General features: G+C 36.7%; 1 protein-coding gene across 1 annotated transcript; it reads left to right on the top strand.

The window, feature by feature from the left end:
- The first annotated feature begins 19,448 nt into the window (after positions 1-19,448).
- LOC122296932 lies at positions 19,449-21,074 on the top strand. Its single transcript, XM_043106726.1, has one exon. The coding sequence runs from the start codon at positions 19,449-19,451 to the stop codon at positions 21,072-21,074; it is 1,626 nt and encodes a 541-aa protein (XP_042962660.1).
- The last annotated feature ends 1,041 nt before the right edge of the window (positions 21,075-22,115 follow it).

The raw sequence follows: 22,115 nt of genomic DNA on the forward strand, positions 1-22,115 counted from the left end.
GTTTTTCTCGTGATGGTTGTCTTGTGCAGGATCAGGTGTCGAGCCAGATACTCTCGAAGGGGCCTAAAGTTAGACATTTATTTCCTCTACATTTTTCCCTTCCTGCTGTTATTTCGTTTTCTTGTCACACTATGAACAATAAGTATGAAGTATGGCACAAACGGTTGGGTCATCCTAATTCAGTTGTTTTATCCCATGTAATAAATTCTGGTTTGTTGGGCAATAAAGATAATTTTTCTTCTCATCTTTCTTTTGATTGCTCCACATGCAAATTAGGTAAAAGTAAATCTCTTTCTTTTCCTTCTCATGGTAGTCATACTGAACGTTGTTTCGATTTAATTCATAGTGATGTGTGGGGCATTTCTCCTGTTATCTCGCATGCCAATTATAAATACTTTGTTACTTTCATTGATGATCATACGAAGTATACCTGGATTTATTTTCTTCGTTCTAAATCTGAGATCTTCTCTGTTTTCCAACAATTCACTGCTTATGTTGAGACTCAATTTTCTTCTCGCATTAAAATTCTAAGGACTGATTCAGGTGGTGAATATATGTCTCGTGAGTTTCATGATTTTCTTCAACAACGTGGCATTGTTTCTCAACGTTCTTGTCCTTATACACCTCAGCAGAATGGTGTCGCTGAATGTAAAAATCGACATTTGTTGGATGTTGTTCGTACTTTATTGCTTCAATCATCTGTTCCTTCTAAATTCTAGGTCGAAGCCTTGTCTACGGCTGTTTATTTAATTAATAGATTGCCGTCGAGTGTCCTGAATTTTGAAACTCCTTACTTTCATCTTTATTAGCGACATCCTATCTACCTTGATATGCATACTTTTGGCTGTGTTTGTTTTGTTCATTTACTTTCCCATGAGCGTCATAAACTATTTGCTCAATCGGTTAAATGCGCTTTTATGGATTATAGTACTTTGCGCAAAGGTTATGTTTGCTATGATCCATGCTCTAACCGATTTCGCATTTCTCATCATGTTGTTTTCTTTGAAAATCAGTCATTCTTTTCTTCTCATGTTGAGTCTTTGCCTGAGATGCATGTCTTGCCTAATTTTGATGACTTGGCTTCTTCTTCTGTTCGCTTCAAATCTGGCCTTGTCTATGAAAGACAACATCCTACTTTGCCCCTTCTTGAGCCTGATCCGCCATCTGAGCCTGCTTTGACTGCATCTTCTACGGGTGATCCGGACACTCTCACAGTTCCTCGCCGTTCGACCAGAGTGTCTCGTCTGCCTGATCGGTATGGTTTCTCCCATACCTCTCTTCATACTACTTTGTCTTCCATTCCTATTCCGTCCGAATATTCTGAGGCAGCTAAACATGATTGTTGGCGTGTGGCGATGGCTGATGAACTTCAAGCTCTTCAGGATAATCATACATGGGATGTTGTCCCTTGTCCTGCTCAGGTGAAAGCTATTGGTTGCAAATGGGTTTATTCTATCAAGCTGCATTCTGATGGGACTCTGGATCAATATAAGGCCCGTTTGGTTTCACTTGGCAATAGGCAAGAGTATGGGGTGGACTATGAGGAAACTTTTGCTCCGGTGGCTAAGATGACTACAGTGCGAACTGTACTTTTTGTTGCTGCCTCTCAAGGTTGGTCTCTTCATCAAATGGATGTCAAAAATACCTTTCTTCATGGCGATCTTAAAGAAGAGATATACATGACCATTCCACCTGGTTTGTCCTCTTCTTCTCCCTCAAATGTCTGTAAGTTGAAACACTCGTTATATGGGTTGAAACAAGCTCCTCGTGCATGGTTTGATAAATTTCGCTCCACTTTGCTTCAATTTTCCTTTAAGCAGAGTCAATATGACTCTTCTTTATTTTTCTGCAAGACATCGATTGGCATTGTTCTTCTTATGGTTTATGTTGATGATATTGTCATTACTGGGACGGATTCTGTCTTGATCACCCAACTGCAGCAGCATCTTCAAGCCTCATTTCATATGAAGGACCTTGGTCCTCTTACATACTTCTTGTGGTTGGAAGTTCATACTGATCCATCTGGCATTTTTTTGAATCAGCATAAATACACTCAGGATCTGATTGCTTTGGCTAGTCTTCAGGATACTTCTTCTGTGGATGCTCTTTTGGAAGTAAACACGAAATATCGTCGGGACGAGGGTGATCTCCTCTCTGATCCTACTCTATATCGACAATTAGTGGGGAGCCTGAACTATTTGATTATTACTTGGCCTAATATTTCATTTGCTGTCCAGCAGGTTAGTCAGTTCATGCAGGCTCCCCGTCATCTACATTTTGCTGCTGTTCGTCGTATTATTCGCTATCTTCGTGGCTCTCCTAGTTGTGGCCTGTTCTTTCCCACTGGGACTTCTTTTCATCTTGTGGCTTACAGTGATGCTGATTGGGCGGGATGTCCTAATACACGACGCTCTGTTACAGGTTGGTGCATGTTTCTTGGTGACTCCTTGATCTCTTGGAAGGGTAAGAAACAGGATCGTGTTTCCAAATCTTCCACTGAATCTGAATATCGTGCGATGTCTTCTGCTTGCTCTGAGATTCTTTGGCTTCGTGGTCTCCTCGCTGAGCTTGGTTGCGCTCAGTCTGATCCTACTCCTCTCCACGCTGACAACACTAGTGCCATTCAAATTGCTGCCAATCTCGTTTTTCATGAACGCACAAAACACATTGAGGTGGACTGTCATTCCATTCGGGAAGTATTGGACACTCACATCATTTCTCTTCCTCATATTTCTACTGACCTCCAGATTGCTGATGTATTTACTAAGGCTATTGATTGAGCTGAAATATTACATGTTTTAGCTATTTAAAACCAATGTATTTTAAATTCTTCATGACATTATTATTGGTTTTAGATGGAAAAATGGTTAATAAGCATAAATACGAGTTGTGATTTTTAATAGATTGATATCATGTTTATGCTTAATTTTACATTTATGATGTAATTGGGCAATATTTCCTCACATATATAACATATTTGTGATAATCTATTTTTTTATTTTAATTTATGTTTGAGTGTTATTTTTATCTACAGCTTGAATAAAATTCACATGGGAGATGACTTTTCAGTTGGTGGTGGAGGAAACGTGGAGAGAGCAGGACATTCGGAAAGTAAAAGAAATAAAAAGCAAACACAAAGCCAGCCGAAATGAAGGAAAATAAGGAGGCACATTTCAACAACCGAAAGAGATGGAAGAAGAAAACTGTCAACATTTACGGACAGAAAATGGAGGTGGAAAGCAATTGATATGGGGCTGGAATTAGCTGAAGTGCAGGGAGTATAGACGTGTAGGGAGCTGTGCTTGATTGATTAGTGTGTTTCATCCAAGTCGAAGGGGACCAGAATTTAGTGTGTTGGCCGTAATTGAAGGAGAGTGGGTGAGTGTAGTCAACCAATGGTGCTGGAAACGGCACTAATCTGATTACGTAATGGCACTAATGTGAGGCATAGGAAACGACACTAATCTGATTACGTAATGGCACTAATGTGAGAGGCATATATATATATATATATATATAATGCTGGACGACAAAGTATGTGATAAGAAGAGTTGAGTTAGCTATCTCATTAAAGAAAAGAAGATGGTAGGTAGTTTCGGCTGAGAGTGTTGATTGATTAGTTTCATCCGTGATTGAAGAAAGGGAGATTGGAGACAAGAATAGAGTGAAAGTGCAGAATTTTCGTGAGGAATTGAGAGGGAGGTGCAGAAGTAAGATGAAGAGAGAGGGGGACCGGTCAGTGGAATAAAATGATAGGAACAAAGTTAGTGGAACCGGAATTGAAGGAATCAATATTTCAATATTTAAATGATTCTTCAAGCTAAGTGGAGTAGTTGGTAATTAAATATTTGCATGATTTGAGAAACCGGTGGAATTAGAGGCAACTAGTTGGGGTGTGGCCCTCATTAAAGAAAAGAAGGTGAGAATGGAATAATTTGCTTGGTTGATGGTAGTGCACCGAGATTGAAGGATTGAAGAGGAGTGGGGTCGGTTTGGTAGAGAAAGAAAGTGCATGAATATAGTGAGTGTGGTGTGGGGTCGGTTTGGTAGAGTAGAGAAGGAACCGATTGGTTTAAATTGTGAAAGGAAAATTAGCAAGGGGTTCCCTTCCGAGCTGGAGTGAGACCGGTTGGGAGAGGGATGGAGAGAGAGCAGTAGAGAGGAAAGAAAGCAGAAGGACCCTTCTAGCTGGGGTGAGACCAGCTGGTGAGAGAGGGAGATTACGAAGAGCTCTCATTAAAGAAAGAAAAGAAGTCATTGATGTTGGTTGGTTCGGATGAAGAACAGAGTAGCTTTGAGTTCTATTTTATTTTCTTTTCTTTTGATTTAGACGCAGGCGGCTTGTTTATTTTTTTTCTTTTCGTTCTTGTTAGTTTAGAGTTTAAGAGACATTCGAATTTATTTTCTATTACTTTTACCTTTTTGTTTGTGTTGCTAGTTGTAGTTTTTATACTTGTTCCTTTCTCTTTCGTCCGGATAATATTAGTTTTCATCTCAATTGAATATTTTCTCACAGATTTTATTATGGCTTTGTTAAGATTAATTTTTGTTGTTAGAAATATCATGTGTAGCTAATTTCTAAAACTTGGGTTGTGGAATGAGACTTAATTTATTTTAGGTTCTAGATCGATGCAATATTTTATGGTTGAATGTTGATTTCACTAAGTTACTAGTTGGATTTAAATTGAAAATAGATTGAAACTCTTGCTCTTGTTTTGTTGTTGACGTAAGGCACAACAAAAGCTTGAATATTATCAAGGCTTCTCTCGTTTGTTTGTTAATGTGTGTTTGGCTAGTAAAATAGAAAATCCCTTAGGAAAATATTGCAAAACTTGAGCTTAACCTTTTTATCTTCCGATTATCAATGCCTTGATTGGGTTGTTAATCGAGAAAATTATCTAGAATCCAAAATAAAGAGAGTCCCAAACCCAACCCAAGTGTTTGTTAATTTGTTTTTTTTAGAAACTCTAATTTCAATTTCAATTATCTTTTTGCATTGCATTGTAATTTTATTTTCATCTCTCATACTTGATTCACTTGTTACTCACAAATCTTTTATACGCTTTGATAACCCATTGTCCCTGTGGAATACGATCCTGGACTTATCCTTGATACAACTTGACACTTCTACACTTGGAAGCATATTCGAAACCGAGTGAAGTTTTTGGTGCCGTTGCCGGGGACAATTGGTGTTTATTAAAGCATTCCTCTACTGCTGAGAGGACGTTTGTGGAGCTGTGAATCACTTCACAGCCTGGGTGACATCTAATCTTTTTCCCTTCTCTCTATTTATTCTTCATAGTCTTTGATTTTCTGCTCATGTTTGTATGACTGGTTGGACTAGAGACCATACATCTCGACTGTTTAGGACAGAATCATTGATATCTTTTAGCTCTGCATCATCTTCTGTAGAATCATCATCAGATACTGATAGCATCATGGCTGAAAATGAAAATCATGATAGAGAAATGGGGAATCAAAACAGGACACTTAGAGATTATTTGCACCCTGTCAGAACTAGCACACCCTCATGCATAATTCAACCTTTGAATACAAACAATTTTAATTTCAAACCTGGAATGATTCCATTAATTCCACATTTTCATGGCATGGAATCTGAGAACCCTTATTTGCATATCAAAGAGTTTGAAGAGGTTTGTTCTACATTCATGGACCAGACTTGCACTAAGGAGGTTATAAGGCTTAAGTTGTTCCCATTTTCTTCAAAAGATAAAGCTAAAACATGGTTGAATTCATTGAGACCTAGAACCATACGTACATGGCAAGAGATGCAAGCAGGATTTTTGAAAAAATTCTTCCCAATACAGAGGACAAATGCTTTGAAAAGACAGATCATGAATTTTTCTCAAAAGGATTCTGAAACTTTTTATCAATGTTGGGAAAGATTCAAAGATCTATTAGATTCATGTCCACACCATGGTTATGAACATTGGCGTGTGATTAGTTTTTTTTTATGAAAGTTTGACACCTAAAATGCGCCAATTTGTACAAACCATGTGTAATGGAAATTTTTTTGACAAAGAGCCTGAGGAGACGTTTGAATATTTTGATTATCTTGCTGGAAATGCCCAAACTTGGGACACAACTGATGTGCATGATAGGTCTAGGCAAGTTGAGTCTAGTCATGGAAAATATACTTTAAATGAAGATGATGATTTGCGTGCAAAATTAACTTTGTTGCCTAGAAAAGTGGAAGCCGTGGAATTGAAGAAAGTAAATGAAGTGCATGCTGTCCCTAAATTTTCTGAGAAGGGTGACATATGTGAGGATCGTGGGCATTCGACTGATGAATATCCCACGATCCCTGCTTTCAAGGAAGTGTTATTGGACCAATCTAATGATTCTAGTCCTTACACTAATGCTTATGATCCAGGATGGAGGAGCCACCCAAATCTCAGTTGGAGGGGTGACCAACATGTAACTTCAGCAACCTTGGCCCTGGAGCCCTCTCAACTGGCAATTCAAGCACCTCCAATGCAAAAGAAGGGATTTGAAGATACAGTTCAGCAGCTGAGTATGACACTTCAACAGTTCATGCAAGTTCAAGCAACACTCAACAATCAGAATTCATTGGCAATTAATGACATACGGAGTTCCCTCACAAGGCTAACTACATCTTTAAGTACCCAAGAGGAGGGTAAATTTCCTGCACAGTCACAACCAAATCCACAAGGGCAGCCTCATCAAGTGCAAGCAATAAGTAAGGATCCTACCTTAAAGTCGGTCAAAGCGGTGACTACTTTAAGAAGCGGTAAGGTGGTAGACATTCCAGCACATGAGCCATACAATTCTGGTAAGGTCTCTAACCCTTCTAATAAAGATGGAGAGCATGTTTCTGATGAGCATGAGAAAATTCATTGTCCTATACCTGCTCCTTTTCCTCAGCGATTGGTTCCCTTGCATAAAGATGACTTTGAATTTTTTGATGGTTTTGCAGATTCTTCTGTACCACTTCAAGAGACTAAGCGAATGCCTTCTGAATGGTCCACCCAAAATAAACGTCGGCTTCTCTCTGAGCAAAGAAAACAATTTAAAAAATTTTGCAAATCCCGATGGAGTGGGCCGTACATTGTAAATCCCAGGGAAGTGTCTTGATTTGTTTTTCCTTCTTTACAGTTTTCTTTACTTGCTTTGTTTTTATTTGTTCGTTTGCTTTGATTTTATATTTCATGTTGATTGTTTGTTTTGCTTGCTTGGTTCTGTGCACTTTGTTTTCTGTCGTTCAATTCATTGAGGACTATGTCTCTCACTAGTTGGGGGGTGTAGACAGAAGAAAACGGTGCGTTAGTAGACACTGTAGATAGTTGAAAAAAGATTGGGTCCGTCCGTGACCTGACAAGAGTGGCTGGAGATTTGAAAAAATCGCCTGATGTTGTTGACAAACGAGATTGAAGGCTCCGAGTTTCTAAGAAATGTCATTTTCACCGAAATCACATTACTTTTTGACTTGGATGATAGCTCGTCTGGTTCTTTGTGCTATCTCTATAAAATCAGTCCTGAACTTCATCAAATCCGCATCAAGTTTTCTTCTCATCTCTATAAACTCATCTGCATTCTTTCGACATTCTCGTTTTTAAGCCTTCTTTTCTTCTGTCAATGGCTCATTCCTCAAGCATTTCTCTAGATCAATCCATGAGGCATTCTGCATCTCAACCTCCTGTCCTTTCTGCGGCTACCATTGGTGCTATGTTGCAACAAGAGAATACGAGTATGGCTAATAAGTCAGACTCCGATGCTATTTATGACTTGGTGAGTCTTGGGACTCGCTACTCATCCTCCATTGTTGCTTTTTCCCAGAGGGTACAAGCCAAAAACCATGAGGTTGAAAGGCTTAAAGAACAAATTGTTGTACTTCAACGAATTGTTCAAGAGTCTCACATAAGGGAAGGAATCGAACGGCAGAAGAATAAACAGTTGAAGTCTCTTTTAGATTCTTCATTCCGCTTGCCAGTTCCCATGGCTAAGGATGACCTGATGTTATATGAAGAGCATGAGCGTCTCAAGCAGGAGGCTAAGAACCTCAAGTTTATGTAAAAATATATATATATATATATATATATTTTCTTTTTTGCTTGTTTTGCATTTTGTTTATTTTGTTTTGAGTCCACTACTCTGGAGGATTCTGATCGCTTTTTGCATTTTGCATTTCGTTTGTTTTGTTTTTCTATCTTTTGCTTTTTGTGTTTTTAACGTTGACAGAAATCTACTCCCTGTGTACGCTCGAATATCTCATGTGAATTTTTCCTCTCTGTTTAATCATTTTCGTCTCAATATATGTTCTACAGTGTTTATCTTGCTCCAATTCATGCCTGTATAACATACATCATCAAACATTCAATTACTGAACATTGAGGACAATGTCACATTTAGTTGGGGGAGGGTTTTCTGTTGAAAATTTATTAGTACCTAAAATAAATAAATAAATAAATAAATAAATAAATAAAAAATTAAAATAAAATAAAAAATAAATTGTGAGGGACATTGAAACAAAAATGATTAACACACACTTCTGGCATTTTTGTGAAATTTGAGTATCTTGGTGGAATAGTTGAGCGGAATTATTTTGTGAAGATTTATTTTCAACCTTAAGCATAGAACATGACTTATGATGCATCATATTTTGTTGAGGAGTGACTTGAAACACCGGGATGCGATATTTACAAAAATAATAATTAGTATGATTTATATAGAATGAAGGGCAAGTTTTGAAAGAACATTTTGCACATGCTTACACTTGTAGTGTTCCTCATTAATGTTCATTGATTTAAAACAGGAGAAGTAAACTGCAGGACTACCGAGCCTTATAAAAAAAAAAAAAAAAAGAGAAAAGAAAAAAGAAAATCGTGTAAGTTTTCCTAAATAAAGGGCTAGAAACAGTTACCCAAAACTTTGGGGGTTGAATGTTCAACCTTTAAACAAAGTTGGCGTGAAAACTGCTAGTCCCTTAGGCTTTGAGGTAGTTAGAATCAATAATGATTAATCTTAAGGTTGAAAAAATCCTATAATAAATCATGTTTATTAGTGAGGAACACACAGAAGTTTAGCCACACACACATATCCGAGTTCTGAGACATTTGCCCCAATTCTATATGAACAATTGTTGAGACTTTCCTTGTGGATACAACTCCTGGTGTTGAGTAGTCACGAATCAATTTTTTTTTTTGTGAGAATTCAGAATTATGTTTGATTGTTTTTGTTTGAATTTCGAGCTTTATGCAATATTCCTCTCAATTAATTTTTACTATTTTGCTCAAGGATTAGCAAAAAGCTAGTTGGGGGGTGTGATTGAGCTGAAATATTACATGTTTTAGCTATTTAAAACCAATGTATTTTAAATTCTTCATGACATTATTATTGGTTTTAGATGGAAAAATGGTTAATAAGCATAAATACGAATTGTGATTTTTAATAGATTGATATCATGTTTATGCTTAATTTTACATTTATGATGTAATTGGGCAATATTTCCTCACATATATAACATATTTGTGATAATCTATTTTTTTATTTTAATTTATGTTTGAGTGTTATTTTTATCTACAGCTTGAATAAAATTCACATGGGAGATGACTTTTCAGTTGGTGGTGGAGGAAACGTGGAGAGAGCAGGACATTCGGAAAGTAAAAGAAATAAAAAGCAAACACAAAGCCAGCCGAAATGAAGGAAAATAAGGAGGCACATTTCAACAACCGAAAGAGATGGAAGAAGAAAACTGTCAACATTTACGGAAAGAAAATGGAGGTGGAAAGCAATTGATGTGGGGCTGGAATTAGCTGAAGTGCAGGGAGTATAGACGTGTAGGGAGCTGTGCTTGATTGATTAGTGTGTTTCATCCAAGTCGAAGGGGACCAGAATTTAGTGTGTTGGCCGTAATTGAAGGAGAGTGGGTGAGTGTAGTCAACCAATGGTGCTGGAAACGGCACTAATCTGATTACGTAATGGCACTAATGTGAGGCATAGGAAACGGCACTAATCTGATTACGTAATGGCACTAATGTGAGAGGCATATATATATATATATATATATATATAATGCTGGACGACAAAGTATGTGATAAGAAGAGTTGAGTTAGCTATCTCATTAAAGAAAAGAAGATGGTAGGTAGTTTCGGCTGAGAGTGTTGATTGATTAGTTTCATCCGTGATTGAAGAAAGGGAGATTGGAGACAAGAATAGAGTGAAAGTGCAGAATTTTCGTGAGGAATTGAGAGGGAGGTGCAGAAGTAAGATGAAGAGAGAGAGGGACCGGTTAGTGGAATAAAATGATAGGAACAAAGTTAGTGGAACCGGAATTGAAGGAATCAATATTTCAATATTTAAATGATTCTTCAAGCTAAGTGGAGTAGTTGGTAATTAAATATTTGCATGATTTGAGAAACCGGTGGAATTAGAGGCAACTAGTTGGGGTGTGGCCCTCATTAAAGAAAAGAAGGTGAGAATGGAATAATTTGCTTGGTTGATGGTAGTGCACCGAGATTGAAGGATTGAAGAGGAGTGGGGTCGGTTTGGTAGAGAAAGAAAGTGCATGAATATAGTGAGTGTGGTGTGGGGTCGGTTTGGTAGAGTAGAGAAGGAACCGATTGGTTTAAATTGTGAAAGGAAAATTAGCAAGGGGTTCCCTTCCGAGCTGGAGTGAGACCGGTTGGGAGAGGGATGGAGAGAGAGCAGTAGAGAGGAAAGAAAGCAGAAGGACCCTTCTAGCTGGGGTGAGACCAGCTGGTGAGAGAGGGAGATTACGAAGAGCTCTCATTAAAGAAAGAAAAGAAGTCATTGATGTTGGTTGGTTCGGATGAAGAACAGAGTAGCTTTGAGTTCTATTTTATTTTCTTTTCTTTTGATTTAGACGCAGGCGGCTTGTTTATTTTTTTTCTTTTCGTTCTTGTTAGTTTAGAGTTTAAGAGACATTCGAATTTATTTTCTATTACTTTTACCTTTTCGTTTGCGTTGCTAGTTGTAGTTTTTATACTTGTTCCTTTCTCTTTCGTCCGGATAATATTAGTTTTCATCTCAATTGAATATTTTCTCACAGATTTTATTATGGCTTTGTTAAGATTAATTTTTGTTGTTAGAAATATCATGTGTAGCTAATTTCTAAAACTTGGGTTGTGGAATGAGACTTAATTTATTTTAGGTTCTAGATCGATGCAATATTTTATGGTTGAATGTTGATTTCACTAAGTTACTAGTTGGATTTAAATTGAAAATAGATTGAAACTCTTGCTCTTGTTTTGTTGTTGACGTAAGGCACAACAAAAGCTTGAATATTATCAAGGCTTCTCTCGTTTGTTTGTTAATGTGTGTTTGGCTAGTAAAATAGAAAATCCCTTAGGAAAATATTGCAAAACTTGAGCTTAACCTTTTTATCTTCCGATTATCAATGCCTTGATTGGGTTGTTAATCGAGAAAATTATCTAGAATCCAAAATAAAGAGAGTCCCAAACCCAACCCAAGTGTTCGTTAATTTGTTTTTTCTAGAAACTCTAATTTCAATTTCGATTATCTTTTTGCATTGCATTTTAATTTTATTTTCATCTCTCATACTCGATTCACTTGTTACTCACAAATCTTTTATACGCTTTGATAACCCAATTGTCCCTGTGGAATACGATCCTGGACTTATCCTTGATACAACTTGACACTTCTACACGTGGAAGCACATTCGAAACCGAGTCAGCTATGACACGACAACGTCATCAGTTTCTTGTGAGCAAATTGATGCTTCTTGACCGACCAGCATCAATTTGAGGGGGGATGACAGCATGATACGTTTCCACTTGCCTTATTTATCTATTATGAGTTGTATATATCTACTTCCTTATTTAGATAGCAGACGTTCCATACTTAGATAGATTTTGTACATAGTCATAGTTTCCTTTCTTGTAAATAGATTTAATTCCTGTAATTTAGCCTTGATTCAAGCCTTGTATCTTGCACACTTGTGCCTATATAATGAAAGGAAATCCTCACTAAGGAGGTATTGAATCAACTTGACAATTTCCTCCACCATACTTCTACTACTCAACCAAATGAAGTTTGAGGAGGTTTGAGTTAAGAGGAACTAAGAGGTAAAAGCCTTACCCCCTCCAAATATGAAAATTGCTGCTGCAGATAGGATGTTTTTGTTTTCCGTTTTGCTTTATTCTGAACTCGGATATTTCATCCACTGGACTAGAATATATTGTATAGATGAGGGTCCTTGGAGTAAGAAGAGATTACATGTGAGAAGGAGAGGGAAAACAAAATGAGAAACTGTTACTGCTGCTGTCTCTTACAACTTTCTGCTGTTGTTGTGTGTGTTGCTGTTCCCCTCAGTTTCGGCTACTTAAGAGGTGGTTTTGGTCTGAGATTTTAAGGTCATTTGGTAGTTCTAATGTCACATATGGAGGCTGAGTTGAAGAGATGAAATAAAAGCAAACTAAGGTGCTGAAACTTAATAGGAATCAAGGGTTGGAGTTGCCGAATTTTTTCTGCACTGGAAGGACAGCCAGGAGCTTGTGTATTTTCTTGTTTTCAAACCTTCCCTCTTTCTAATACATTCCTAATTACACAAGCAAGGATTTAGAAGTGATCAAATGGATATAAACAAGCTAGAGAGTCAACCAAACAGAAACTAGTAGGAGGGAATCAATTGCATAAATTTAGAGGAGAAAACGCATTGCAGAAAGAGTTTGCTGCTATGCTACAGTTTTGGACAGAATTAAAAGAGGGATCTTACCTGCTGCTTTGGTGGCTTCTATGGTGGTTGTGCTACCTCTTGAAGTGGTCTAGAATGAGGTAAGTTCAATAGCTACAAGAGGCTTGAGTTGAGTAGTTGAGGAAGAGGTGAAATAGGTTGTTAGTTCACTGCCGCAGATTTTACTGGTTTGGTGTAATCTATGGTTGTTCACGTTGGTTTAAGCTTGAGAAGGTGGCTCACAAACAAAAACTGATTTCTAATGGTTTGAATTTTAAAATGGAGGGTTTAAACCTATTGAAAAGGGATTTAGGTAAAGGAAATGATAGAGCTAAATCTATAGTAGAAGCTATAATAGAAAACGAATTGCCTAGACCAAAAACAGAGCAGAATTTTATTCTACCTCATCAAGTAGTAGGTTGATACAAGAGTGAGGTAGAGAGTCAAACTGTTACCGAATATTGTGGCCAAGAGTTTAGCATTCAGTGTGGTTGAACGTCTTCAATATGTGGCAGAGAGAGACCAATTAATGGCCATAAGTTGCGGACTTGTGGTTTGAACAAAACAGAGGAGGAATGGAAAAGCAAGTGGCATGAACAAAGGGCTTTGTAGGTTGTCTTGGCGCCGAACTAATGGTTCACAGGTGAAGGAGCCAAGCCATACACTTGGGGCTAATTTGATCAAAGGGTGGAAATAAAACATTTAGAAATAGGAGAGAGAGACATAAAGAAAATAGAGAGGAAAGGGAAATAGACTAAATGCAAAAATAGAACTTTGTTTTCTTTATCTCAAAATAATATTTTTCAAGCAATAAATGACATTTGGAGTACACTTACAAAGATGACTACTGCCTGGAGCTCCCCGACAACGGCGCCAAAAACTTGATGGCTTTCTAAATCTGTCTTCGAAGTGCTGAAACTATCAAAGTAGTAAATGGATGAGTTCCATGATCATTTCCACAAGAACAACAATGTTCATGATGAGCAAGCATATAATGAAGTGTATTTTGTGCAAAAATCTTATTTATGAGAGGGTTGATTACACGGCTAAGGGGAGAGATTCAATGAACATATGCTTACGTACTAGAGGGGAGTGTGTTGGGGAAAGGATGGTTATGGTCTCTGTTTCTTTTCAAAATGGTTTTGTGATTGTTTGTAAATTGAAAGAAGTGAAACAAATGAATATTAGTGAGGTGTGTGCAAGAAAATTAGATATTGCGGAAAAATAAATATCAATGAAACAAAATGTCAGACACCTAGGCTGCAGGTTTCACCATTTCACAGATTGTTAATGAAAAATGCTCAAATCCCTCTTTACTCAACCACCAACCCATTCATAAGGATCATGGTTGGAAATTATAATAAATCATTCACAAGTTATCTCTTAGCTCAAATTTCCTATTGAGTTACAAATCTAGATGTACAATAAAAGAAGTCTATCAAAATCTTGCATCAGTTCAAGTATCAGTTGTGCCTAGCGTCTACAACAAATCAGGATTCATGAGAAAGAATTCCAAGCTTCTCCGAATATAATAACATTGCAACTCAATAAGTTGTGAAATGGAAATTAATGGAAAAGAGTACAAATCAAACCAATTTGTTTCTGGGTTACTCCCCAAAACCTAGGCTTAGAAATTTAGCCTAACATCTTTGAATCCAAATACTCCATCCACATTTTTTAATCTCCCCAATTCATCCATTGTACACATTTTCTAACAGAACAAGAATAAGAAAAATAATTTTATAAAAAAAATCATAAATATGTAGGATTTTCTAGAGGAAAAATGATTAATAAAACTCTACCGACTGCATTTCCTACCTGACAGATCTTTAGGGGCAGAACCCATAATTAACAATCTAGGCTCTTACATGTCTGTGTTTATGGTATTGATAATAAATTCAATCTTTTGGAATGAAACGGTATTGTGCCACATACTTTGCATATCCTACATCAACAAGACAGGGAGGAACAGTGGCATGTCTGCAGTTGGCATCCATTACATCATGTAGCAATGCATCCTCATCTAAAGAAGTGTAAAGAACTTATTGTCATTATAATTGAAGAAATGTTCTTCAAAAGAAAAATGTTCTATAAAATCCTAGCTCCTCCACTGCCTCTGCCACGTACGGTTAACTACAAAATGGCAGGCCAATATAGAAGTCTTTCATTATGCATTAGTAAATGACCTGATTAGTAACCAGTAAGCAGGGATTATCATTTCCTCAAGTGTTCATTCTAATGTTGAGACGGGTACAAAAGTATGATAATAATCCCATCCAGAGCTTTAGGACCTTTGATTCGTGTCATTTCTCAAACTAGTAACTTTCTGAAACTACCCTGTATTTTGACAAATGCAGCCCAAGAAGATCAACAATTACAGTATGATGAAAAAGAAAATCAACAACAGTTTAGATTCCCTTAACTTGCACAGAAATTAATTAATTTCATCTCAATGCATGCATTTGCCACAATTAGGTAAAATTGAAACGTCAATGACGGTACAGTGTTGACTTGATGATCATGGCCGCTCGATGCAATTACTCAAGCAAAAGCATTATATATATATATATATATATATATACTAGGATCAAAAAGGGACCTTAATAATATCAAACAAGCAAAACGAGGATAAAAATTGCCCGAGTGGCCGATCTGTGTGTTGAAACCATTCACCAAGACCCCACCCCACTATACAGTCTATACCAACTGGAAATTCTCTGTTTTTATATTCACTAGGAAGATGTTACGTGCCTGAGGCACGTATGCCCAGTTCAAAGTACTATTATATTTTATTAAGACAAAATAAAATAAAAAAATGTGAAATTATGGAACACATGACAAATCAGGTTCATGTAGTCGTCTTGCATGGAAAACTAAATTGGTGGTGTGGGACTTCAGACCATTTTTATGCTCGTTGCAAGTGTCTGTTAGAAGTTTTTCTTTTTGATAGGTAAGTGTTGGTTAGAAGTTAATGGGAAATGATGGATTCTCCATCACTGACCCGAAACTCAGAAGCTGTTTCACCATATGCTTTTGCTCTTCTGGGAACACTAAAGCATATCAATAATTTGTAGAAGCAGATAAAAGCACAAATTGATTAGGAAATGTATTGATTACATATAACATAGCAAATTACTTCATTTTAGTACACTGCTGGTAGAATTCCATGCATATTATGCAGTAGTCATCAGTTCATCTTCAATTATGTTATTACTACAATAAATGGGAAAAGTTCAAAATGAGCATAATTGATTGAATAACAAAACAGAACCTTCAAACAAGGTATCAGTGCAAGCTAAAGAGTCTTTGACAGATCATAGTTAATCCACATAAGGAGCTGGTATCTTGATGGAAAATGATTTCCACAGAAAGAATCGTCATCCTATTTCCTTACTGCCACAAAAAGTCATCTCTCAAATGATTCACTCACGTACAGAGTGTAGGAAAAATGATGATGATAAAATTATATTCGTTTACTTGAGAAAAAGCAAAGAAAGAGACCAAAGATTTAAGAATCAACCACGTGTTTCCTTATAATTTCAACTTAAATAATTTTTTGCCTCCCTTTCTCCCACTTTTTATTTTTCTACATTGATAAATCACTCTTTCACACTGGAGCATTTGAAAGGCGCCCCTGATGCACGACGTACTCTCACTTTCTCATGAATTTAAATGAAAGCAATAAATCTATTAGGTGTCACCATTTAACTCGTACTTTTTTTATTAGTGGATCAGACAAAACAGGCACTTCTATTTCTGCTAATTTTCCATTATTCTCTTGTTTTTAAAATAGAAAATTGGTGTAAAAATTTACAGGGTACCGTCCCCTTTAAAAACAATTAAAGACTGATGTACAAAAAGGGAGCCACCATCAAGAATGTGCTCCATGATCATATCCAGACCAACTCAATCATCAAAATTAGCTCTAAGTTGACAGCTACCTTAATGTCTATGTTTCAATTATTATTATTGTTTTTTTATATGCATATAGGTTGCTAATATTAAAAATGCCCAAACTCAAATATAATCTAATTCTCAGGAGAATATCTTACATCTAACGGGAACATCAAGAAAAGGTACATATGCACATCAGAGTACTATGGGATGTCTACCTATCACTTTAACCTTGAAAAATTCAGATATAAAGGGTATGTGTACACACCATAGGGAGGGATGATGAACGGGTGGGGAAAAAAAATTTAAAAAAAAAAAATTGTCTACAACAGAATTCCCTAAAGAAAGTAATTAAAATTCTGATGAGAAGCCTAGAAGGGTGGTAGATCTTCTGGATTGTTTGAGAGGTTTTCAGGTAATCGATCCCAAAATTGCAGCCATATGGAAAATAATTCCTCTGCTTCATGTGGTGTATTTGGCTTGAAAGGAATGGCCGGAGTTATGAAGACTGGGAATGCTAGTCGGAAGGGCTTAGATGTTTCTCTTTCCATTGTTATTTCTTTGGGTCTTTGCAATTGTTTTATTTTTATTTTTAGGTTAATTTTCATGATTTTCTTGTATACTTTTCTAGTTCCTAAATTGTAATTAGGAGTTCTCTCTTGTATACGTACTCCCTAGAAGACACTGAAAGAAAATCAGTTTCCCCTTGTTCCCGAAGTCAATGCTTTCGAATTTTTGAGAGAAACGTTCTCCGTCTGCTGCTCGTCTTCTATTCCTGAGATATTTGTTTCAAAACTCTCCTGTAAAAACAACAAAATGCCAAAATCTCTTTCTTTCTCTATGAAATGCTTAGAATGGGGATTTCTTATGTTTAGCATTTTAGCATAGGGCTTCTCAAATCTCCCAAAACTAGTGATTTTTGTTGTATTTGTTAGGGGTGTACAAAAACTGCAACACCGGCCGTGACAGACACAAACTGGTAGTCAGAGGCTGGAATCGGCTGAAACTAACAGGGAACCGGTTGGCAAATGGCAACGTTTTAACAAAATTGACGGACGTCGGTTTGGTCGCAGTTTGAGCTTGGCTCAAACCGCTTAATCAGCTGATGACATATACCCTTATTATTATTATTTTTTTATATTATACCTATGTGAAACGATGTCATTCTACTTAAGTTTAAGTAGATCGGCGTCTTTTTATGACTGAAGTTATGTTTAAAACACAACTGAAACGACATCGTTTGGTATTAAATCAAACGGCATCGTTTTATTCATTAAGTATGAAAAAAAAAAAAGGGGAACGATGCCGTTGGATTAGAAACCAAACGGTGTCATTCTGAATTTATATCGTCTTCTTCACCCTTCTTCTTTCCTGAATTCATTCATTGTTTCCCTTGCCCCCTCTCTCTCCTCTGCAACTCTCTCTCTCTCTCTAAGCTATCATAAGAACATCGCCGACAGGAGAAATCGAGAACCGACCGTGAACCGTCAAAGAACCGTTGGAGTTGATACAGCCAGTTTCTCTCCTCCCCATCGACCGATTACGGTTGGTTGCTCCTCCGTTTCTCCTCTCATTGGTCGGCGTTAGTTTTGCCCAAAAATCGTGCCGAATAAGTCGGTTTTCACCCCTTGTTTTTGTAACTTTTCTGCAACTTTTAGGGTTTCTGCGAGATTAGGATTTTTGTGAAGATGAAGAAGAAGAGAAATGGTGAGTTTAGAGTTTTTGCGAAGATGAAGGAGAAGAGAAATGGTGAGATTGTGTTTTCTGCAAAGACAAAGGAGAAGATAAATTTCCAAATTTTTGTTTTTGTGCGAAGATGAAGGAGAAGAGAAGAGGATCGAATGTGGGTGGTTTTCTGTTTCTGCGTGTTTAGGGTTTCTGCCAGTGTTTTTGATACCGTACCGTATCGGCCGGTACATGTCGTACCGGTATCCGGTCCGGTACAGAAAATCTATATATTTCGTACCGGACAAAATACCGGGTGTACCGGCCGGTACAGTACTGTTTCGGCCGGTATTCCAGATTTCGTCCGAAATATAAATTTCGTCCGGTATGAATCTGCCGATTTAAAGTTTATGTACTAATGGCAATTTTGAAATTTAGATAACCGGTCAGGGTCATTTATGTCATTTTGGCCATTAGTCTTTTAGGTTTTCAGTTTCACTTTTAGATCATTTTCTCTTTCCAATTTCCTGCCGCCGTGCACCTGGACTTGAAGTGGAGAGTTTGCGCAGCTGCTACTGGTATGAGATTTTGACTCTTTGCAATTTTTTTTCTTGATCTTTGCATGCACTTTGTTTTGTTTTTTTTTTTTTTTTCGTCTCTTATTTGATCTCGTTGCCGTAGCCTGCAGTGCTGCACTTTGTTTTTTTTTTTTTTTTTTCCTCTCTTCTTTGATCTCGTTGCCGTTGCCTGCACTAATTTTTTTTTTTTTTATCTTTTTTATCTTTTCTTTTATCTTCTTTGATCTAGTTGCCGGCACCTTTTTTTTTTTTTCTTTGACTTCGTTGCTTGCACTTTTTTTTATTTTTTTATTTTTTTTCCTTGTTGGTCTTTTCTTTTTTCTTCTACGATGCAGTAAACTAGCAATTTTTTTTCTCTATTATTTTTTTTTTCTCTCTTCTTGGCCTATGCAGTACACACGGAATTGCTTGTCATATTTTACTTATTGGTTTACAGTTATTTTGGTTGATCATTCATTTCAGATTCTTGAAGATAGTGATGATGAATGTATTTCAATTTTCAATTTTCCAGTTTCAACTTAGTACAAGTAAATTATGTTAAGTTTCAGTCTATTAAGTGTTAAACACTTGAATTTGAATAAGTGTTGAATTATGAATTATTATATAGAGATATAAAAATGTCTAGTTGTCAATCAACCGGTGCTACATCTACAACACTTGCTCCTGTAAGATCAGAAGATCCAGCATGGGCCCATGCACGTGCAGTGCCAGGGGCTAGAAATAATACTGAATGTTTATATTGTAATAAAGTAATTAGAGGTGGCGGGATCACTCGGTTGAAGTATCATCTAGCTGGGATTCCAGGCAATGTAGAAGCATGTAAAAAGGTCTCTGAAGATGTAAAATGGCAAATGAAAGAGTTGCTTGATGAAATGAAAAGAAGCAAAGAGAAAAAAAGAAAAATAAGCTTGGAGATTGGAGGCGATATAGATTTAACATCTGATGATATTGATGATAGTAATAGTATGGAGGGACAGTCTCAGCTTTCAAAAGGTAAGGGGAAGTCGAGAGAATCTGGAACTGGAAAGTCAGTGGGGGGATTAAGTAGATTTTTTGCTCCAAGAACAACTCCTGGGGCCCAACCTTCAATTAAGAGTTTTATGTGTTCGAATGAGATGCTTGTACAAGCAAAGATGGCTGTAGCACGCTGGTGGTATGATTCTAATCTGCCGTTCAATGCGGCTCAATCCAAGTTTTATCAACCAGCTATCGATGCCATGACTGCTATCGGGCCAGGATTTAAGGGCCCTTCTTTATATGAGTTGAGAGGAAATTTGTTAAAGATGGCTGTGAATGAGGTTCAAGATTATTTGCAACAAATTAAGAAGGTTTGGAATGACACCGGTTGTACACTAATGGCAGATGGTTGGACAAATCAGAAGCAACAATCAATAATCAACTTTTTAGTTTATTGTCCGAAAGGTACAATGTTCTTGAAGTCTGTTGATACATCTGGCCTTAGAAAAGATGCTGAAACATTGTTTAATATCTTTGATGAGGTTGTTCAAGAAATTGGAGCTGAGAATCTTGTGCAGTTCATAACAGACAATGATGCAAGTTATAAAGCTGCAGGAAAAAAGTTACAACAGAAGTATGGCTCTTTCTACTGGTCCCCTTGTGCAGCTCATTGCATAGACTTGATGTTGGAGAATTTTTGTGATCCAAGATATTTTCCCCTTATTGATGATACTATAAAAAAGGCAAAAAAGATAACAAAGTTCATCTATAACCATGGTTGGGTTTTGGCATTGATGAGACAAGAGTTCACCAAAGGTCATGATTTGTGTCGTCCTGCAGTTACAAGGTTTGCGACAAATTTTTTAAGTATCCAATGCTTGCTCTTGTTTAAGAAAGAACTGAGACAAATGTTTACTTGTGATAAATGGATTGCATTAAGTCATTCTAAAAGCATCATAGGGAAAAAGATAGCTGGGATTGTTTTAGAAGATAAAGAGTTTTGGGCTCAATGTCAATTTATTGTTAAAATTAGTGAGCCTTTGGTTCGTGTTCTACGACTTGTTGACGGGGATGAGAAGCCTGCAATGGGATACTTGTATGATGCAATGGAAAGAGCCAAAGAGAACATAAAAGCAAGATGTAATAACAAAGTTAGTATATTCAGTCCATTCACCAGGATCATTGATTCTAGATGGGATAAGCAGCTTCACAGTCCATTACATGCGGCGGGTTGTCTTCTTAACCCTGGAATTTTCTATAGCCCCAGCTTTAAAAAAAAAAAATGATGTTGTAAGAGGCTTCAACAGTTGTATTATGAAGATGGAACTTGATCCTGATGATCAAGACAAGATCAGTGAAGAACTTGACTCGTATAATAATGCAGTAGGTGAGTTTGGACATGCTTTAGCAATCCGCCAGCGTGATAAGCTTAATCCAGGTATTATCATTTATTAATATCATTTGTTAAATGGTGTGACTTTGTACTTTAAATTTTATCTTATTTTATTTTACTTGCATTTAATTAATAATTTATAATTACATTATTGTTATAGTTGCATGGTGGACCCAATTTGGTTGCGAGGTTCCAACGCTTCAAAGGTTTGTTGTTCGAGTACTAAGTCAATGTTGTAGTGCAACTGGATGTGAGAGAAACTGGAGTACATTTGATTTTATTCATTCGAAGAAGAGAAATAGATTAGTACATAAACGTTTGAATGACTTAGTATTTGTTCGTTATAACTTGAAGCTGCGAGAGAGGTAAATTTTTTTAATATTAATGTTTTTCACTTTTGAAAATATACATAATATTTTCAATTATGTTTGATTTTATTTTGACTGGAGCATAAAAAAGGGAAGAGATGCTTTAAATCCAATCAATCTTGAAAATATTGACTTGATGGAAGAATGGGTGAGTGAAGAATCTGAGCTTCTTGATGGAGATGATTTGGATTGGGCAAGTATTGAGGAGCCATTAATCTCACTAAATGAGGAAGACGTTGATAATGTTGGTGTTGATGTTGATGATGGTGGTGACATTGATGAAAATATTTTGATTAACATGTCGAATCTTGATCCTTATTGTCTTTTTGATGATGATGAGTGATTTTATTTTAATGGTTGGATTAAGAACTTATTTAGTTTGTAACTTAAAACTTAAGACTTGTATTGAGAAGTATTGAGTTTATGACTTATTTTGTTATTATTTTGGAATACAGTAAATGCTTATATATATATATAATTTATTTAGGTATAAACTATTCCGAAACGGTACACGAAACGGTACCGGTACCAAAACGGTATCGGTACCGAAATATTATTCCGAAACG

Source organism: Carya illinoinensis, chromosome 15 (genome assembly GCF_018687715.1).
Source record: "Carya illinoinensis cultivar Pawnee chromosome 15, C.illinoinensisPawnee_v1, whole genome shotgun sequence".
Lineage (NCBI taxonomy): Eukaryota > Viridiplantae > Streptophyta > Magnoliopsida > Fagales > Juglandaceae > Carya > Carya illinoinensis.